This window comes from Sinohyriopsis cumingii, chromosome 4 (assembly GCF_028554795.1).
Source record: "Sinohyriopsis cumingii isolate HCF-2022 chromosome 4, ASM2855479v2, whole genome shotgun sequence".
NCBI lineage: Eukaryota > Metazoa > Mollusca > Bivalvia > Unionida > Unionidae > Sinohyriopsis > Sinohyriopsis cumingii.
In genome coordinates, this window is record NC_142964.1 from 147,670,575 (window position 1) to 147,690,373 (window position 19,799).

Here is a 19,799-nt window from a genome sequence, read left to right on the forward strand (position 1 = left end):
TACGCAACGGACTAAATCGAGCCAGTTCTTGCTTGGACAAATCCAGTAAACTTTGTAACATGCCCGATCTTTCATGGACTTTGATTTTGGGAGAAGGTACTTTGTGAGCAGCAGCCACTGCCGCTAAATTGGAAGGTCCTGCCACTGGGGAAGTTCTTTTGGGGGTCATCAACGGAGAAGTTCTTGGTGTGATCAACGTCTCCAAGTACTCTTCAGTTCCTGGTGACATCAACGGAGAAGTGGACAAACGTGAGGCTGCCGGAGACGCAGTCACCGCTGTGGCAGGTCGTGGTTTGCGAGTGTAAGGTTGCGTCCTGGCCGAAGTGCCTCTCTTGCGACTAGTTTTCTTCTGTGGACTTTTCTTTTTCTGAGGACTTTTTCTCTGTTTCTTTTTCTGGGGGCTTCTTTTCTTTTTCCGGGGTGTTGTCTGGTAAGAGGAGGGTCCTGCCACTGGAGAAGTTATTCTTCTTGGGGACCTGGTCTTTTTCTTTTTCTTCTTGGGGCTTCGTTGGACTTTTGTCTTGGGGATAATTTTGGGGGCATTAGGATCCCATCTTAAGAGTGAGCGAATGATGACCCCTCCTAGAGTACCGCTCCCTCCAGGTTTCAAAATGATTTGTTTTTTTGGTTTGAGTGTCGATGCGGGGATCGGTCTGTTGGACCAAAGCAACTTTGTTTCGATCGAAAAAGCGTTTGGTTTGATGAGGAATCTGAATGATTCCTTGGAGTAATTGACGTGCTGTCACCGTGAACCATCGTAAGACTTCTTTGAGACTAGCTTCTAAGACACGAGCTCGTGTTTGTGGATCTTTTTCTCGACTGATGCCATACAAGGCACGAATCAATTTGACGGGAAGATGCGACTGAAGGGACGTCATGTTCACACTGTGTGAGACAGACGAAAAAGGGTCTGAGGTTTTTATAGATTTTTTTATGGGGAGTGAAATGAAGTCGAGGACGGAGACGTGTACAGGACAGGCCCTCCGTCTTGGCACCAGTGGTGAAACAAGTGGGTACGAAATCGCAAATCCTCGGGGGTCGTAGGTTTCAAATCGACGAGTAAATAGGCGTGTGGCGTTTGAGTGGCATCGTCGTACGCCTGAGTCAGCCAAGGCGTTCCTAACTGTTTGGCTAAGACTTGCACTTGCGATTTATCTCGAGGGCTTTTGAACAAGACCACGTAATGCGCATTGAGACTGATGGTGCGATGGGCTTTACTTTGTTGAAACAAATTTTGGGTGATGTAAACGACACTGGCATTACGGTGATGCCCTTTGCGCGTGAACCACAATTTAATTTCTTCTTCGTCTTCTCCTAACATGTCGTCGAAAATGACCAAATGGGTTTGACGGGAGTCAGAGACGATGCCGTCGTCTTCTTTAGGAATGCCTTCCACAAACACGATGGAATCGCCTTGACTTTCTCGCAAGAGGCTGTACGCCGATTGCCACTCTTTGTAACACCACACGATCCGTTGAGGTGGCCGATCGATCAAATGATGTTTATGTTCGATCAAGCGTTTGACGAATTCGGTTTTGCCAGAACCGCTAGGTCCAGCAATGAGCATGTTAAAGGGATGGCGAAGATACAAAGCCTCCCAACTGGCACGATCTAAGTGTTCGTCGATGACTTTGACAGTAGAGGAAGAGGGAGCAAAGACAGCAGAGGTAGCCATGGTGTGAGAAATGTCACTTGTGACACGAAAACAAACAAGACAAGAGTTTATATACTTTTTCAGAACACGTTTATTGAATGTTTTTTTTTTCAAACATGAATACGAAAGACAAAAATACATAAAAGCCAAAGGCTTAAGTACAAGGATAAAAGGCACATGATAACGATGAACGTGGAATAAACACAAGTGTCTGTACAACAACATGTTTTGGGTAATGTTCTAACCAGTTCTATAGTAGGGGGTAAGGTCACACAAGTGTCCGCCCAAAAGGGTCTTTCAGGTCTGTCCACGACAGTCCTGTCCTGGGTGACGGGTTCTTCTGGCACCGTCACTAACACGGGTTGAAAAGTAACTTTTTTCCTTGAACAACTCTCGTGCATACTGGGCCACTTCTTGGGTCCAAGCCTCAAAACCCCATTCTTTCCAGGCACGGACATCTGTCCAATGGAGATGTAAGTCACAAGCTACACACACATCGTCATACACGTCTTGGGTAGCTAAAAGTTGACGAATCTTTTTTTCCTGTTGAGGTCGAGAAGTATCCAGATGAAAACGCAAGGCTTTGAGCAAAAGGAGTTTTTCGTGACCATTTAAGGCCATTGAGGTGGTAAGTACTGATCGTAAAGAGTCCACAAAGAATCGGCTGGTAAACGAAATCCCAAAAAACAAGTCACTAAGACACACACCACTTGTCGTCCCAAATTGAATGGATAAAATTCTTGTAATAATTGATGGTAATGATCCACGGTTTGAATATGGTCATTGAGTTCCTTCCACGGAATCTGTTGGATGACATTGACATAAACCGTGGCATGGCAGCCTGTTTTTATATTCTCTTTTTTTTTTGGATGCAATACACGTACTTTCTAGCCAGAGATCTTCGTTCTCCAGTAGGGAATCTAAATCTTGCATACTGTAACCGAAACGTCAAAGTTCGTTTAGAAGTTTCCTCTTCCGCTAAGTAGATTCCACGTAACAAATGTTGGTAATCCTTTACCTTGTCTTCCTCAATGTATTGCTGTAGGTGAATCTCGAAGTAACCATAATTATGAACATGTCGATCATTAGCGACCTCAAAGTTTTACAATGTCTGACCATTGAAAGAATTTCTGACGAATCAGTTCTCTTATACCATTCAGGTACCAGTGGTTAAAGATCTGGTGACGTAACGGATGCAATTGTTCTTTACGTTTCACTTGTATTTTCACCAGCTCTCGGTAAATCCTTTCTCTCAACTCCACAGGCAAGCCCAAAATGTTCTTTTGTAAAGTATCCATAAGTATATACACTGTTTTTGGAATCGTTGGGTGGTGACCAATAGCCTCGTTTAACTTTGTGCCTAATGTAATATCCACTCATAATCAGTCTTCTTGTACTTTGGAACAGAGCATAATTTAAAACCGGACGAATCACTTTGAGTTTGCGTTTCACTTGTATTTTGATCAGTTCTCGGTAAATGCGTTCTCTCAACTCCACAGGCAAAGCACGAATGTTTTCTAGCAAAGTATCCATGAATAGGTCATACTAAATCCTCTTTGGTCTGACACAAGAAATGTACTGTTTGCACAAACATGGTTTTACTTCAGTGTCGAATTTAAATCGTTGAGTCACTAATCTACACATTACAATTCGTTCAGAAGTTTCCTCTTTCACCAAGTTGATATTGTGTTCAAGATGTTGGTAATTCGTTAACTCTTCCTCTGGAATTCGATGCAGTACGTTTACAATGATGTAGGTAGAATCGTCCATACCAAACCAATCCTTTTTAAAACTAGACGATCGTTCATCAATGTCTGTCCGATGAAACACTTTCAATTGAATCAATCCTTGTATAGCCTTCAGGTACCAGTGGTTCAAACACCGGTGACGTAACGGATGCAATTGTTCTTTACGTTTCACTTGTATTTTGACCAGCTCTCGATAAATGCGTTCTCTCAACTCCACAGGCAAAGCACGAATGTTCTCTTGTAAAGTATCCATGAACAGATTATTATGGTAAGAAGTTACTTCAATGTCTCGGTCCCACTAAAGGTAAGTAATGACAATTCGGTGACCATCGAGCATGTTCAACGTAGGCCGAATCTTGCGGTTCCCAGTGGTGAAGTGACACACCGCAACTGAAGCACTTGACTTTATCTCCTTCACCCAAGTAGAAAAATCCGGCTCTGGCTAATTCTTCAGGGGTCGGTCCTCCCAGATACTTCGGCCATTTTCCTTTGAACGATTGAAGACGATTTTCAAAGTCGCAGTATTCCGACAAACGCACAGGAAACGAATGTTCGTCTTTCACAGGTTCGTTTCGATGAGGGTTGAGTGACATGGGTAGGAGTTTGCTCAGGGCTGGATGACATCCGTAGGGGGGTAGACGTGAAGGTGAACATTCCCCTTTAAAACGAAACCCAGTAAAATGTCCAAGAGGACGAGCAGCATCGCTTTCGCATCCCACAGGTTTGACACGCCCAGCATCACTTTCCATGACAGGGGTAGGGGCACTAAAGTTCCCATGATGCTTTACGGCATCGCTCAGGTCACAAGGTACAGCATCGTATCCATCGCAAGGCTCACAATCGCACTCGTCTGCAAACTCCGTTACGCATTTACAATGGTAACCACATGGACAATCGCAGTTTCCTTCCGGACATTTTCCGTCGCAATGTCTGGGTCTTATCCATCCAATATTAGTCACACTAGAGGAAGATACAACTTTTTTACAATCCCCAAACTGGAACGATGTCTCTTTCAAAGTATTCATCTTGTTCGCTCGGTCTTGGTAGTCCCAATGAACTATCGATCTTGCCTAGGGTTCCTTTTTTATATACAGACCAATACCGACGTGACCGTACGGTAAGGTGAAATGATTGGGAAGTCGAACTCGCTTCTGGTATACAATTTGATAGATTTTTTCCAAGGGTCGACTGACGATGTGGTGAGTGGGTAAACGTACAATTTTGTTCGGTTGGTAGGTGGTCACTTTAAAGTTTCCATCCTCTCCCGATTGCAAGGCTTCTTTCAATACCCCAAAGTTGACCACACGACTGGTACGATAATTCAGAGTCAGTCCTTTCACTTTGCACGTCGTGTGCACTTCTCCTTGTTTGTCACGGTATTCGTAGCCGTAATTTTTGGGACCGCCACTGACGAAACTTAAAATCTTGTCGTCGGGATGCTCGTCTGTCCAGGCTCCTAAACGGTCTCCTTCGATGTTAGGGTGATGTTGAATCGGGTGATGGATGTAAATGCAACTGTCCGTGTCAAAGTACAGGACGCGTTCCCCTAACAGTTCTAAAGCTTCGTACAATTTTAAGCGAGCATGGGCTGTCACGTAAGCCGTAATGATGACATTTCCAAAAGGGTCGTCTTGTACAAAGTCCAGATCTTCTTCGTAATTGACCAAGATCAAATTCTCTCGAACGACGTCCACGTGTTTCATGTATTTCGTTTTGTCGTGAATCATCTGGAAGTAGCGGGAAGGTTCTGTCAAATATTCCGTCTTGGGTAAACACGGTCGTTGTGCAATTTTACCCCACAAGCAATTTAACATCACTTTGGCAAACGATCGCCTGCCTTCGTTTTTCTCGATGTGGTCTAAAGTGATGCCTTCTTGTTCGTAGTATTTCTCTTTGAATTTTATTTGGTCTTCGGGAGTGTGACACCAGGAAGGATAGCCGCTGGCTTCTTGCTTCAGTTTCAAAAAGGCATCCACGTAGTCTGCGAAAATGCCTTTCTGCGTGGGGTCACCCTTGTGGTATTGTTGTGTCTTGGGAAAGTGACAAATTTCGTACACTTCTAACAATTGGTATCCCATGTCCAGAGCTTTGAACAATTCCACGCTGACCCAGGTTCCCGTCAAGGCACGTTCTTCCTGGCTGTGATGGCAAGGTTGGTCTTGGTTGCACGTTTCGGCACAAGTACGGCACAAGGGAAACATCAGTTTGCCTTGACAATGGTGAGGTAAGACGAGATGGTATAGGTTCGTGGGAGGCAAAACTTTGCACTTGATCAAGCCTTCGTATTGTCGAATGTTGACCAGGTCGATGTGTTCCGTCAGCAATTGCGGGTGCCCTACAGGAAAGCGACAATATTTGCACACGTAGGGATACAGCGAACACACGTCCAAGTATTTGATTTCTTCTCCTTTCTCTTCGTCGGCTTGGTACAGCAAACAGGTGGCATTGGTCCTTCCTCCGTACAAACTATCCCTCGGGTTCAGCGGGTCCATGAACTGGTAACTTTCCACGAGGCGTTTAAACTCGGGATCGGTTTTCATACGGTGATCGTACTCGTGTTCCCACATTTCCACCATTTGGTATCCTTCCTGTTCTAACTTTAGGCGCCGCTGACAAGTGTCCTGGTACAAGTCTTCCATGGTTCGTTGCAAAAACTGATTTTTAGTGCCACGGTCAGGGTAACAGACGGGACATCCATGAAATAAGCAACCGTTAAACTCGTACACAATCTTGGGGTTTTCTAAGTCCCAGCCATCGACCGAATACGTTCCGATGGTCTTTTCGCCCCCTCCGTTGCGGGCATGCTGAATCCACTTGTCTTCCTTGTCGCACAAGTAATGTAACCAACGTAGGGCTTTGACCGAGTATTGACGTTTGACAAAGTGGGTTGTTTGAGGACTGATGACAGCCACAGTGTTTTCAGGCATGAATCGTTGTCGATACACTAAGGAACACGCTTTGGCAATGGTGCAAGCTTCTTTCAAAGGATCGACCCCTCCGTGTTCCATGAACAGTTCTCGAAATTTTCCACAGCAACGTCGTAAAATGTCCACGTCGGAACGACAATACTTTAACATTTCTTCCTGAAAGTCGAAAGGGTCCGAGGCGTGAGCCTGGTACCAAGCGTAGAAAGCTTCTCGTTGTTCGGTACGCATGTTGTCGGGGTCGTAATAGTGAGCCTCGGGTAAATGGGGTAGAACGGCGTGTTGATTGGCTTCCGTATTGAAAAAGTGTGGAAAGTACCCTTTAGCCATTTCTGTCATTCCAAACGTTTTAGGCATTCGACTCAAAGGCATGGCCAAATAGCTCATCGAATCTTTAAACTGCACTTGTCCCACTTGCATGAAAATGATTTTGGCTCCGTTCAAAGTCACTTTAGGACGCTCGGTGCCTTGTTCCGTATAGTACCTCAAAAGAAACTGTCCATCGTATCCGGAGAAATTGTGAGCCATCACAGTGGCATGACGATGACAATCTCCGTAAAGTTCGATGTCCTCTTGGCTCCACGTCTTGTCAATGGGGTCTAAGACCCACTGGGCAAAATCGGCTAACGTGTTCGGTCCCCGAAAGATTTTTTTCACGCCCTCCAGGAATCTTGCTACAGTGAGGGCAATGACTGAAGATAGGTTCTTGAATGCACTTCTCGCACGCTCGATGAGCCACGCAGAAATTAGGAATGTGAATGCCGGTCTCTTGCATGCATTCGAAATCGAAAAAGATGAAATTGCCTTTCTTCTTGTGACCATCCTCTTTCTCTGGTGGGGGCTGGTATTTTTGCACGTAGCATTGGTGTTCCAAGTCCACGATGTGGTGACAAATGTGACATTTTTTCTTTCCTGAACATACGTGTGCCTTGGTATTATTGGTACGTATGACTTGTTCACACGTAGGGCACAATCTCAGGAGTTGACAAGCACATTTCTTCTGTGAACCTTGCGTTTTCAGATGTTGTTGGTAACAGGTAGGGCTGACAAACGTGCGCAGACAAGTTGAACAAGGCACTGGTTCTTCGCTCAGACAGGGTGAAGAGGCCAAACATCCTGAGCATTTCAATCCACAATGCTTGTGTTGCTCTCGATTATTATAACCATGGTCACATTTCTCACAGTAATAACCGTATCCCATGAATCCAGTGATACTGGTAATGGTATCGAAATGGTCATCGTGATGATAAACATGAATGTATTTTCCGTCCTTAAAATCTTGCCCTCGAAACAACAGAGACCCGCGCACTTCTTGAGGGTGCACTTTCAAGGTGTATCGTGGAGCTAGGGCATCTTGCAATTTTTGCATCTCAGGAATGCCACAGGGTGTGTCTTTGGACATGCCAGCTTGTCGTAACAGGAGTTCTGCTTCACTTCGTTGTTTGGCTCGGTCCGATTGTCGAATGTTCTCCCAGTCTCTTTTCCATTCTACCGTGTCGTTCTTGTTGGCATAGGTTCGTCCCACCACGATGGCACGGGCTAAACACATCTGGTCATGAGGATTGTGAATTTGGACAAGGCTACGCTTAATGCTGCGAAGGTCGTTCACCAATAACATCTTTTTGCGTCCGGTCCCTTGAGGAGGAGAGACGTGGGTCATGTCCAATGTGGCTTTTCCATCGGTGATGTCAAACTGGTCATTAGATTGTTGCACGTGTTGAATCTTGTCCATGACTTTGGAAGCGGTCAATTCTGCAGGGGTGCTAAACTCGATCCAAACAGGGGATTTCAAACCGTCGTGTTGTATGGAAAGTCTCAAGCGATCGTCTTCTTTGGGTTGACATTGTCGCTTGAGTGCAGTGAGCAGAGAATCCCACACTCCGGTGATGAACCCTTCTGCTTTCTCTAACGGTACTTCGGACTTGAAATCTTTAAACTTCACCGTGTATTTGTAAGCCGTGGTTCTAAATTTTCTAGAGGAGCGCTTTTCCGTCTCTCGAATGGAATAGTATTTTTCAGGATTGACTAAGGGTGGTGAACTTGGTTTAGAGGTTTCAAATTCTGGTTCACTCATGTCCTCTTCAAAATCACTGGCATGAATTTGTGCCAAGATTTCAGCCGTGGTACGAGGCGATAGATCACGTTTCTGCCTCTTACTTTCTTCTTCTTTCTTCTCGAATGAATGGGATCGTTTCATCTTGAAAGCAAAAAGTCAAATGACTCAAGTTCAAACACCATGAGCTACTTTATAGTCATAGCAGACCAGCGTATATAAAAGGGTGTGTGTCTTATCCTTTCACTATTCATTTCACTCTCAAGCCGAGCACAACGATGGAAGAGACTAACCAGATGGAACGTTTCGTCAGAGCTTTGCGAGGGGTCATTAGAAAATTCTCTTCAGAGCAGCCTACGGACTACTCTCCTTCCTTTAGAGATAAAAGTCAAGATACTTGCTATATCTGTCAGAAGAAAGGGCATTGGTCTTCAGAGTGTCCAGACCGTCAAAAAAGAACAAAAACAGGGACTAAAAAAGACAAAAGTCAAGATACCTGTTATTATTGTAAAGAAAAAGGACATTGGTCTCCAGATTGCCCAAAAAAAAAAAGAAACAAGAGGAGTCAGAAGAAAAGAAGGATTCTTCAGAAGAAGAGAGGGATTCTTCGGAAGAAGAGAGGGATTCTTCAGAGGAAGAAGAGGAAGAAAGAAGACAATTCTATTTACAAGAGGCAAAGAAACAGGAGAAGAAGAAAAGAAGAAGGGAAGAAAATGAGGAAAAGACGGTGAAGAAATTCAAAAAACAGAGAGACTAAACAAGGAGAAAGAAGAAGTCAATGAACTTTTTATTAAAGTGTTGCGTTGTGAATTGTGAATTGGATTGTAAAAAATGGATAAAAGAATAAATGAATGATATAAGGTAAGAGTCTTTGAGTTATGATTTTAAAATAAGAACGTACACTCACGCACTCATACAAAGACACGTACTATAAGGGTAAAATGGGTGGGGTTTATTTTTGAGTTATTGGCAAATTGAAATTGTATTTCTTTTCGAGAAATGTGGGTGGCCCTGAAAAGGGCCTTTTTCTTCATGGTGAAGGGGTGAGTTTAAGCAATCAACTTTAACTGCCTTATGCCTTTGCCACGGCCAAGGCCTACTTCTGGACTGCGTAATGTTGATGATGATAATGATTGGGTTGAAATCACTAAGGGTGGTACGGTAGGCTTAGTCACAGGGTTGACGTGTTTAGCTCGGGAAGGTCGTATTCTCTTCGGTCGTGATAAAGAAGTCTGATACATTTGTTTCAGACTTCTTAACTCCGCTAAAATGTCCAACAGTACCGTTTGATTTTCACCCTCTTGTTTCTTTGCTGCTACTTCTTCTTGCTGTTGCTGCTGTTGTTTTTTTCTTACCTCTTCTTCTTGTTGCTGTTGCTGTAGGAGAAAAACCTGTTCCGCTTCCTTTTGTCGTTGTATAAATTTCTCCAATTCTTCTTTCTGTCTCTGTCTAAAATTCTCCACTTGCGGTAATGAAGAAGGTAACGAAGGTTCCGGAACAAATTCTTGCGAGGAAAGAAAATCCACAAAATCCCAATTCACCTCTTCTGAAAGTAAGTCCGGGTTCCCTTGGGCGGTCTCCCCTGCTGGTGCACCCCATTGGATCGTTTTCTGAGTTTCCGTCATGTTGAATCACTGTCGCATAGATTGACTGCACACAAGCGCTAGCGAATCTATATAGACTACGTGACGTCACAGACTGCTCTCTTCGGATTGGATGAGGGCTGACTGAATTCTGTAACGCGTGTTCGGATTGGTGAATGAACTCAATCCGTTTCAATCCTACCTCTGCCTATAAATAAGCGCAGTTCAGTGCATTGATTCACCTGTTCTCGTCGCTTCAAGATGTGGACCACAGTTGATTCATCCACCCTTGTGTCTTCCATGATGTTTAGGACAGACATGCTCATGTATGTCCGATCCAAGTGGACCGTTGTCCACAGGACAAACACCAGCCTGTGGATACGTAGGATCTACGTCGAAAGACAAGGATGCCTGAAAAGAGTGCTAATTTACGGGCCAACAGTGAGACGCAGCCTAAGGACAAGAAGAAGACCAATGCGGTGCCCTTTATGTTAATGAATACATTAACATAAACCCAAAGGCCCTTTTCAGGGCCAGCCATATTTCTCGAAAAGAGATAGCCTTTCCATTGCCTACCCCTTTTTTTATTTTGTTTTTTATTTTTTTAAAAAATAGAGACCCTCCCTGTTTCAATTTTACATAGACCCTATACAGTCCCAAGGGTTTTTTAGCCATGTTAAATTTACATAGACCCTATACAGTCCCATAGGTTTTTGGCCATGTTAATTCCCATAGACCCTATATTGTCCCACGATTTTTCTCCATGTTAAATTTACATAGACCCTATATTGTCCCAAGGGTATTTTTAATGATAAGTCCCATAGACCCTATAATATCCCCCTTCACTACTTATAATCATAAGAAGCTATTGCCATACATCTGGTCCAAAGAATGGAATGAAAGGAAGCGACCAATGAAGGAAGAGCGTAATGCAAGGAAACTCTAAGAACATAAGGTTAATAAAGTATACAAGTAAATCAAAGTAACATATATAGAAATTATACTTTGGCATAGAATTTAGAGTGCTCATAACCTGTGGCGTCACTTGGGTTGGTGTCACCCAGTGTGGTAGCTCATGGTGTCACCCCCATGGTCCTCCTTCCGTAACAGACCATACATAATCCTTAGTAATGTCAATTTTGGTGTCACCCCCTCTGATGGTGTCACCCGGTGCAATCCGCACCCCCCGCATCCCCCTAGCGACGCCACTGCTCATAACAAAACGCCATTATATTTAACCAGCTTTAGTAGAGCTATTATCAGCACGACGAGGGCCAAGTTAGCACAGTATTATTATCAACACGACGAGGGCCTAGACAGCACAGTACTATAATTAATACGAAGAGGGCCTAAATAGCACGGTAAAATTATTAGCACGACGAGGGCCTAGATAGCACAGTATTATTATTAACACGACGAGGGCCTAGATAGCACAGTACTATTATTAATACGACGAGGGCCTAGATAGATCAGTACTAATATTAATACGACGAGGGCCTAGATAGATCAATACAATTATTAACACGACGAATGCCTAGATAGCACTGTACTATTATTAATACGACGAAGGCATAGATAGATCAGCACTATTATTAACACGACGAGGGCCTAGATAGCACAGTACTATTATTAATACGACGATGGCCTAGATAGATCAGTACTATTATTAGCACGACGAGAGTTTAGATAGCACAATAATATTATTAACACGACGAGGGCCTAAATAACACAATACTAGTATTAACACGAAGAGGGCCTAAATAGCACAATACTAGTATTAATACGACGAGGGCCTAAATAGCACAATGCTAGTATTAACACGACGAGGGCCTAAATAGCACAGTACTTAGAAATATATTTTGCTTCACATCAATATTGTCCCAAATTACATTCCCGGTTCCTGGATAATCAAGGGTAACTGGCTGGATATCCAAGTTAAATGACTGCTTTCGGCCACTTCGTCAAAAACTCGGCAAGGACCTTTACCTTTGAGATTATTCAAAGTATTTTCAGAACCCAGGCCCGGCCCTAGGATGTGCGGGGCTCAAGGCAGCAACCGATGAGCGCGAGGCCCCAAGCAAAAAAAAAGATTGCATTGCGAGTTAGCGCGGGGCCCCAAGGCGGTTGCCTCGTTCGCCTTGTCCTAGGGCCGAGCCTGTCAGAACCTCTTGTACAGTTGATAAAATTAGATTTATTTAAAAGAAGAAACGGATATTAGTACCTTTCTTTCGTCTGTCTTTATTTTTTGTTAAAAGTCCTAGACATTATTATCTTGCAGAAAGAAATTGGAAATTTAAAAGTTGAAAAATATGTATGTCTGGTGCCCTGTCTCGCCCATTACATTCTAATCAAGACGCTAAATTAAACCAACCTAGGAAACCAGGGAATCAAACAAAAATAAGTATACAGGCGATGTTGTTGTTTTCGATAAATTATTTGCCACGTGGTACATTAAGCCGTCTTTTGCCAATGCAGATAATGTAGCCTATTTCTAAGGATGTGCATATAATGCCATGATACGTGAAGAGATATTGAAATATACAGCAAATCAATAGTCTTAGATGAGATTAAAGAAAACTTCCGTGTACAATTTTCTCCCTTGTAAGAGTGATTCAGCATATTTTACTTTCGCTGAGTATGTAGTTGTTTTTATTTTCTATTGTATGCAATAAACGTAGAACACTACGTAAATAGTTATTAAAAGGCCGCATAAGTGGCTTAGTCAGTTGGAGTAACTTGACAACATGAAGTGATTTGAGAAAAATTGATGAGTCACGTATTTAGTGCTTTGAAAGAAAAGACTGAACTAGAGTTTAATAGGCTATTAAATGTGCAGGCAGTCTAATATAAAACAAGTGTAATATGGTTTCAGTCTTTCTTTCTTTCATATTTGCTGTTCAATATATTATGGTTATACGACAGCTAATTTGTAATGCCTTCTGATATACATTAGGAGACTCAACGACGAAATCTATCTGGTAGAGAACTGGAACCGCATTGGTTCAATCGCGGGGACAGCTATGGATTATTTAGTCATACACTGCGTTCTTCGACCATCTCAAATGACACTGGGCTGAATATTTAATAATTACGGTTTTACTGTTCTTTCGTTTTCACTTGGAAACAGTACACGCTCTTAACGATTAAAATGACCTAACAAAATCAAAATAGCTCCAAATAAATTACACGTTACGAAGTATGATGAAAAAAATACGTAGCTTAACCATTGTCAAAAAAAGACGTTCGGCAGCAACCTTCACTATGAAAACCACCCTCAGGCGCTATAAGTAGAAACTTTATGTCCTAAGTATGTTTTTGTCTCATATCATATTCCGTTCAACAGTACCACACTTGATAATAATATACGAGTAAAAAGTATGGAACTCGTGCTGAACTCCATTTCCTACTCTCTTGGTCTGTACTTGAGCCACTATTCGATGCTAACCTTGACCTTGAAAATCCCTCTTACCTTAGTGTCACTTCCTTTTAACCTTGTAGGATAACAACATGGCTTGAATTCGAAATATCAGTGGTAAATACATGACACTGAACTCACAAGCCCGTCTCTCCTTAACAATAAAATTTTACCTGGCTTTGACCCGTGGTCTTGACAAGTTTTGAAATTGGCTTACCTGGATTAAACTTATTGTACCAGTGGATCATTTCTTTCCAACCGTCTGGCATTTCAGTTTTCAGAATGTCTTCAATCGTTTGACCCGCACTGTTTTTAATCAATGGATCCGCACCGCATCTGAAACAAGCCGACATCATGCATAAAGAGCGGTTCCTGAGGAGCAACGTTGAAACAGTCTACTAGCGTAGATAACGTCATCAAATATGTCTGATATTAAGTCCTTATTCGAGTTTCAAAAGCGGTATTTTTAAGTAAGAAGTTTGTATTGCGCAACAGCTTAGAATCATGCCTCATATTTCCACCAGTACAAATTTGAGATTGATGAAATTAGCTATGTTGTCACAGACTAGTCGTCTTCTCTACAAGATAATTGATGTAAGCTGAAAACCGCTTTATATTCTCCATTTGAATGCCATAAAAGTTATTGTAAAAATATATTTCCTTTGTCACAAGATGAGACTTTGTAACTTTATGCAGAATGATGACAAAGCATCTGAAATGTAATCCTCTAAAATAGCATTTGTTTAATACATGTCCATATACATTCAAACCCAATTTTACCGACCACAAATGGCATCAGCTCGAAGTTATCGTTATAAACAGACAGTCTTTGTGTACATACAAATATGTAATGATGTAGGGACATGCGTGTAAGTGAGATCTGCTTTAAGGTGAATGTTAGATGCAGGTGATCACTATAGCATGTTTTACGGTAGATAACGAAATCATTTTTAATTTAATTTCTTAAATATTTTTGTATATTTGCTTTGAATCACTGCATTGGAAAAGAGAAAAAGCGAAAAGTAGATATTAAGGGGAAGGATCTGAAAACAAGACAGGTGATGTTTATACACGCCTTTCTTCAAAGGCTCCTTAAATACGAAATCAGTTCAAAGATTAAACTGAATTATGTCGTATAACTGAATATCATTGAACTTTACATTTCAGCTTGGAATTGATATAGTAATTCCATTTGAAAAGCCTTCTTCAAAAGCAGAAAATTAATTATATTGGTTTCGTAGACCATTTTATACAAGGCCACCTTAGCATGCCGTGAAATTAACTGATATAGACTAGTCTGCTATTTTAACATCATATGTTGATTGCACACATTCAATTACGAAAAGCTTTTCATTGGGTTCACACCTGATTACCTATATGAATTTATTCCGCTTTCTAAATTGACCGAAACCTTAAATAACTATATTAACACTGGAGGAAAATTGGAATTAAAAGGAAGTCTTCTTTGTATGCTGTGTTAATTATTGCTGCCAATATTTTGTTATGGCACTGGTTCACTCAGTATTTTTATTAGTATAAAACTGTGGGGAAAAAAAGAAATAATTTCGTCCGAATCAAAGAGAAATTGTATACCCCACGGAAAGAATTCAATAGATATATCATTTTATTTAAGTAAATTCCATAAAGTTCTCACAATTCAGAAAGCTGATTCGTATAGCGTAAAACATTCACCCATACAATAATTGTTAACACTTTGACTCCATAATTATCCTTGACATAAATCCCCAGGTAATTACTAAAGTAAATAATCTTCTCTCTTGAAGACTCTGAAATGAATATAACGTTTCATATAAAAATGATACTTGTAGTATCTCAAAAGGATCTTCAGGTAGGTTGATAACAAAAAATATATGGGCCAAACCATTATCGCTCACGGCAGTTACCTATGTTTCTTTGATTATTTTGGGGAAAGGGGGGTTAGAGTGGAGATGGAGAGGCATGTTACACAGTGCAGTAGACTTTTAAGTCGAAGCAAATCGCAATAAGCTCAGTTTTACTTTTTTCAGTGATCTCAGCTCCCCTGATTCTGTTACTAAGGTTTAAGAGCAGTACAACAACAAGCTTTAAGTGAAATAGCTCTAAAGCAACTTCGATGTTTTATAGACAGACCTAGACAATAACCATAGACGGATGACAACGTACCCAGACAGGCCAAGACAACAACCACGTACCAAGACAGGCTAAGACAACTACCATGGATTGGCGACCACGTACCCAAACAGGCCAATACAACAACCGATGATTGGCGGCGACCACCTATCGTTTGCACGTTGTATATCCAAGTCATGTCAACAACCATGGATGGGCGACTACATCCATTGCACGTTTAATAGAAAGGCCTAAACAACCACCCTGGATTGGCAATCACGTACCCAGAAAGGCCTAGATATAAATCATGGCATGGGGATAACGTACCCAGAAAGGCCTAGATATCAACCATGGAATGGCGACCACGTACCCAGAAAGGCCTAGATATCAACCATGGAATGGCGATTACGTACCCAGAAAGGCCTAGATATCAACCATGAAATGGCAACCACGTACCCAGAAAGGCCTAGATATCAACCATGGAATGGCGACCACGTACCCAGAAAGGCCTAGATATCACCCATGGAATGGCGACAACGTACCCTTGCACGCTATATAGATAGGCTTACTTGTGACAATAGATCGAGGACTACGTACCCAGACAGGTCTAGAATACGCCGGTGGATGAACGACACATACCCAGACAGGCCTAAACTACGGTCGTACATGGATGACCACGTACCCTTGCAGATCATAATCTTTTATACATTTGTTCCATTAAAAAAAGGTTAATCTCCTATCATCGCTGAGTACAGAACGTCAAAAATTATGCCCAGGATTAAAACAGGTACTGCCAAGAGTTTGTTTTCTTTTAACTAATTTGCATACAAGAATGAATGCTAGTATATTAAAGGTTAATCGTTACAGGGCTGGTTGGTCGATCGGTTGGTAATTGGCTTGATTTTACTCAGTCAGCCGGTAATTCAGCTGCTTGTTTAGTTTGTCAGTATCTAAAATTCGCTTCGCTGGTCATGAAACAACCAATAGACACTTTTATAGCATATTAGAATATAAATAGTCTTTAAATTTCTCATTACCTGATAATACCTTTCAACATGTATTGACTCTGCACAAGCTACTACTATACTAAAATGTATTAGTTCAGATATTAGTGTAACTCAGACTTGTACAGACTTCTTTAAAGTTCTGTTTCTCTCATTTTAAACATTTATTAAATGAAATAGACGGTTGGAGGATATAGTAAAGTCTCTAAAGATCAAAGATGAACACGATACGTTAGAATATCCAACCAGCTAGGAAACAAGAACGAAAAATGTTTAATTAATGGAGTGTGCTACATATACTACAAAACTATTCCGTACCTCAAAAGCGCCACCATGAATCTATAAGCTCCTTTCTTCCGGACCACATAGTGAAGACATGTATTCCCCTCTTTGTCCTTGACATTAAGGTCAAGGCCACTGGAAGCCACGAGGTAGATGGCTGGAATTGTGACAGCAGACCGGAACTTGTTATCATTCTCGACTAGCGCATGCAGTATTGTTCCTCCATTTTCTTCATCTCTGATATTAATATCCTTCTTGTTGTTTAAATAATCAAAACATTGCTCCCAGACGTCACTGGCAGCATGGGAGGGGTCACAGATCGACTGATAGAGTTTAGAGCGTCTGAGAGACATTATCAAATATTGTTCCTTCAAATACTTAGAGGTCAGATTTAGTGGAGTGTCAATGGTTCAGGAGCAAAGGTCAAATATTAACAGTCCACGATCCTGATTTTGTTAAGAAGACGAAGAACTTGACAGTGTAACACACACTTCTTGAATAAATCAGTCTTAAATCAAGCAAAAGCAGACTTTTCTATATTTTTCAGTCGCAAATATCTTCTTATTCTGCCACAACTTTCGCAGATATTTTCATCGCCATAAGAAAGAGTATTGTGTAAACTTTTGCGATTGGTTTCCTCTGAATCGTGTACTTAAAGAACACACCTTTTAAATCATATCCTTAGTTCAAAACAAGTATTCTTTAATTCGGTCGAAAGGTCAACAATATTTCTAACCAATATCCAACTTGTGTACGTGAACGTCTTTCGTTTTTATTGCAAATGCGTGAAAGCACTCTTTTGCTACATTAGCAGATGGTCACCATTGTTGGATAGGAATCGGGTTCAATTTTCCTACTAAGTCAAACAAGACCAAGAACTAATGGAAAATCTTGTATTCAAAAGACAATATTTACACCATTATGCTGTATCCAAAACTTCTGGATAATGATATGTTCATTATAATGGGCAAGTAATCCATTTTGAATATGTCTTGTGTCCAGTATTAATTGTAATATAAGGTAATACAACTCTCTGCTGTTACAAATTAATATCTCGTTAACATAAAAAAAAACCAACATAAAATAAAAAATGTTTCACTCAGAAACTCAAATAAAATTGCATGTCATCTTGTCACTTAAATTCTAAAATCCCATGTTATAACAAGAGTGTTTCCTCCTAGTCCTGCATTAATACTAAGGCAAGACTCGACGACAAAGTTGTCACGGGGAACGTGTCTGTACACCAGATTTATATAAGAAATGTATGTATCGCTAATCGCCAGTTACCTATGATAATGGGGTGTTAGGTGTGTAGTCCAACTGGAATATATATGCTGGGTGAAGGTATCAAATGTTTTGACAAGCTTAATAAATAACGCGTGTTCTATACTTGGATTTGTGCCTCACTGCTCACATTTGTCACTTACAATGTTATCTGTGATTACAATACACAATATTACCATACAGCCCTACATTTACGTATAGAATGAATAAGAATTGCAAAGATTTATTCATTTGAATCCTTGCAATATTATTTACATAGTTTCTTTAACGAGAGATTTTGAAATCCAAGCACTCATTGAATAGCAAGAGAAATGTATGCAGTGAAATCATGCTTCATGCTTCTTTTTTTGTATCTGCGAAAACGTTTTGTATAAAAAATCTAAAGAGAAATAGCATAGGTAACTCGGTATACTCTTTCGAATATCACGTGACTTAATAAGCGACTACATATTCTTATCGACAATACACCATTCACTCTAAATACACCTTTGTGTATGCCCATTAATATCATAACAAGCAACTCTGTGAGAATGTGGTTAAGAATGGATGTGGGAGTTATGTACTCATTCTCATGTAAAACCCCGTGTATTTATGGGTCACGAGGACAGGTTGTTAGTGACGAGTTATCGATTTAGGATTAGGATATATATATATATATATATATATATATATATATATATATATATATATATATATATATATATATATATATATATATATATATATATATAATGCATATGATAACACGCGCTGAATAACATGTACCTGCTCATACATGTGTGTGTGTGTGTGTGTGTGTGTGTGTGTGTGTGTGTGTGTGTGTGTTACTAGCTTAATTGTAAAAATCTACGGTGCGCCTAATATGATGCATAGATTCTTTTTATTTGAAAATATGGAGTTGACAAATAAAGCGGAAAATGTGAAACGGGGGTACAGATGGACGGAAGAAAGGACTAAAGGAAGAGCACATAAATGCAAGAAAATGAACTTAAGATAGATACACACATGACTATGTTTAGAGCGTGCGAAAATTAAATAAAAGCGCATAAATATATTGTCAAAATGAGAGAAGTTATGCAGTTAGGTTTCCCAATCGGGCTTTATTTTTATGAATAAAGAGGGAAAGATATTAATGATCTAGACTGGTTATTTTTTTATTTATTTATTTATTTATTTATTTATCGTGCACATTGCATGCCCAGCCATTTAATAGCACCATCTTCAGCAAAGTGCAGAGCCTGCGGTCCACCGGGGAACTTTGTCAGTGGGCAGTTGTTCGTAATGTGTGACATGGTCTGCAGAGCTCCACAGTTACAGGAAGAGTAAGTGGCCCTGCCGCTTCGTACAAGGTTGACTGCACAATGCCCCTGTCCTGTCCGGAAACGGTTCAGCGAGGTCCACAGATGTCGTGGTAGGTTGAAGCCAGGAGGGCATACAAATGGCTAAGCTACGAGGGAGTGCTTTATAACATCTTTTAAAGACCACTCATCATTCCATGCCGAAATAGTTGTCATATCCTCCGACAACGGTCCTAGCCCGATTGGATGTCTCAAAGCCAAGCGGACTACTGGATGTGAAGTGATGTCCACGTACAGATTGGATATGGAGATGTGGAGGGGGAAGGTTCCTGATTACCGGCAGCCATGGTAAAGGAGTAGGACGTAGTGTTCCAGAGATTATGCGCATTGTTCTGTTGAGCTGGACGTCAATTAATTTGGTAGGAAACGATCAAACCCAGGCAGA

General features: G+C 41.1%; 1 protein-coding gene across 1 annotated transcript in view; it reads right to left on the minus strand.

Moving 5' to 3' along the window:
- Positions 1-17,977, minus strand: part of LOC149802299 (uncharacterized) — a 52,792-nt gene extending 34,815 nt beyond the window's left edge. Inside the window, exons 1-2 of the mRNA XM_089956723.1 lie at positions 16,809-17,977; positions 13,595-13,713 (exon numbers count right to left, since the gene is read on the minus strand). Of these exons, the coding sequence (XP_089812849.1) occupies positions 13,595-13,713; positions 16,809-17,125 (436 nt within the window). The 5' untranslated portion in view covers positions 17,126-17,977. The remainder of the gene's footprint in view (positions 1-13,594; positions 13,714-16,808) is intronic.
- Between the last annotated feature and the right edge of the window lie 1,822 nt (positions 17,978-19,799).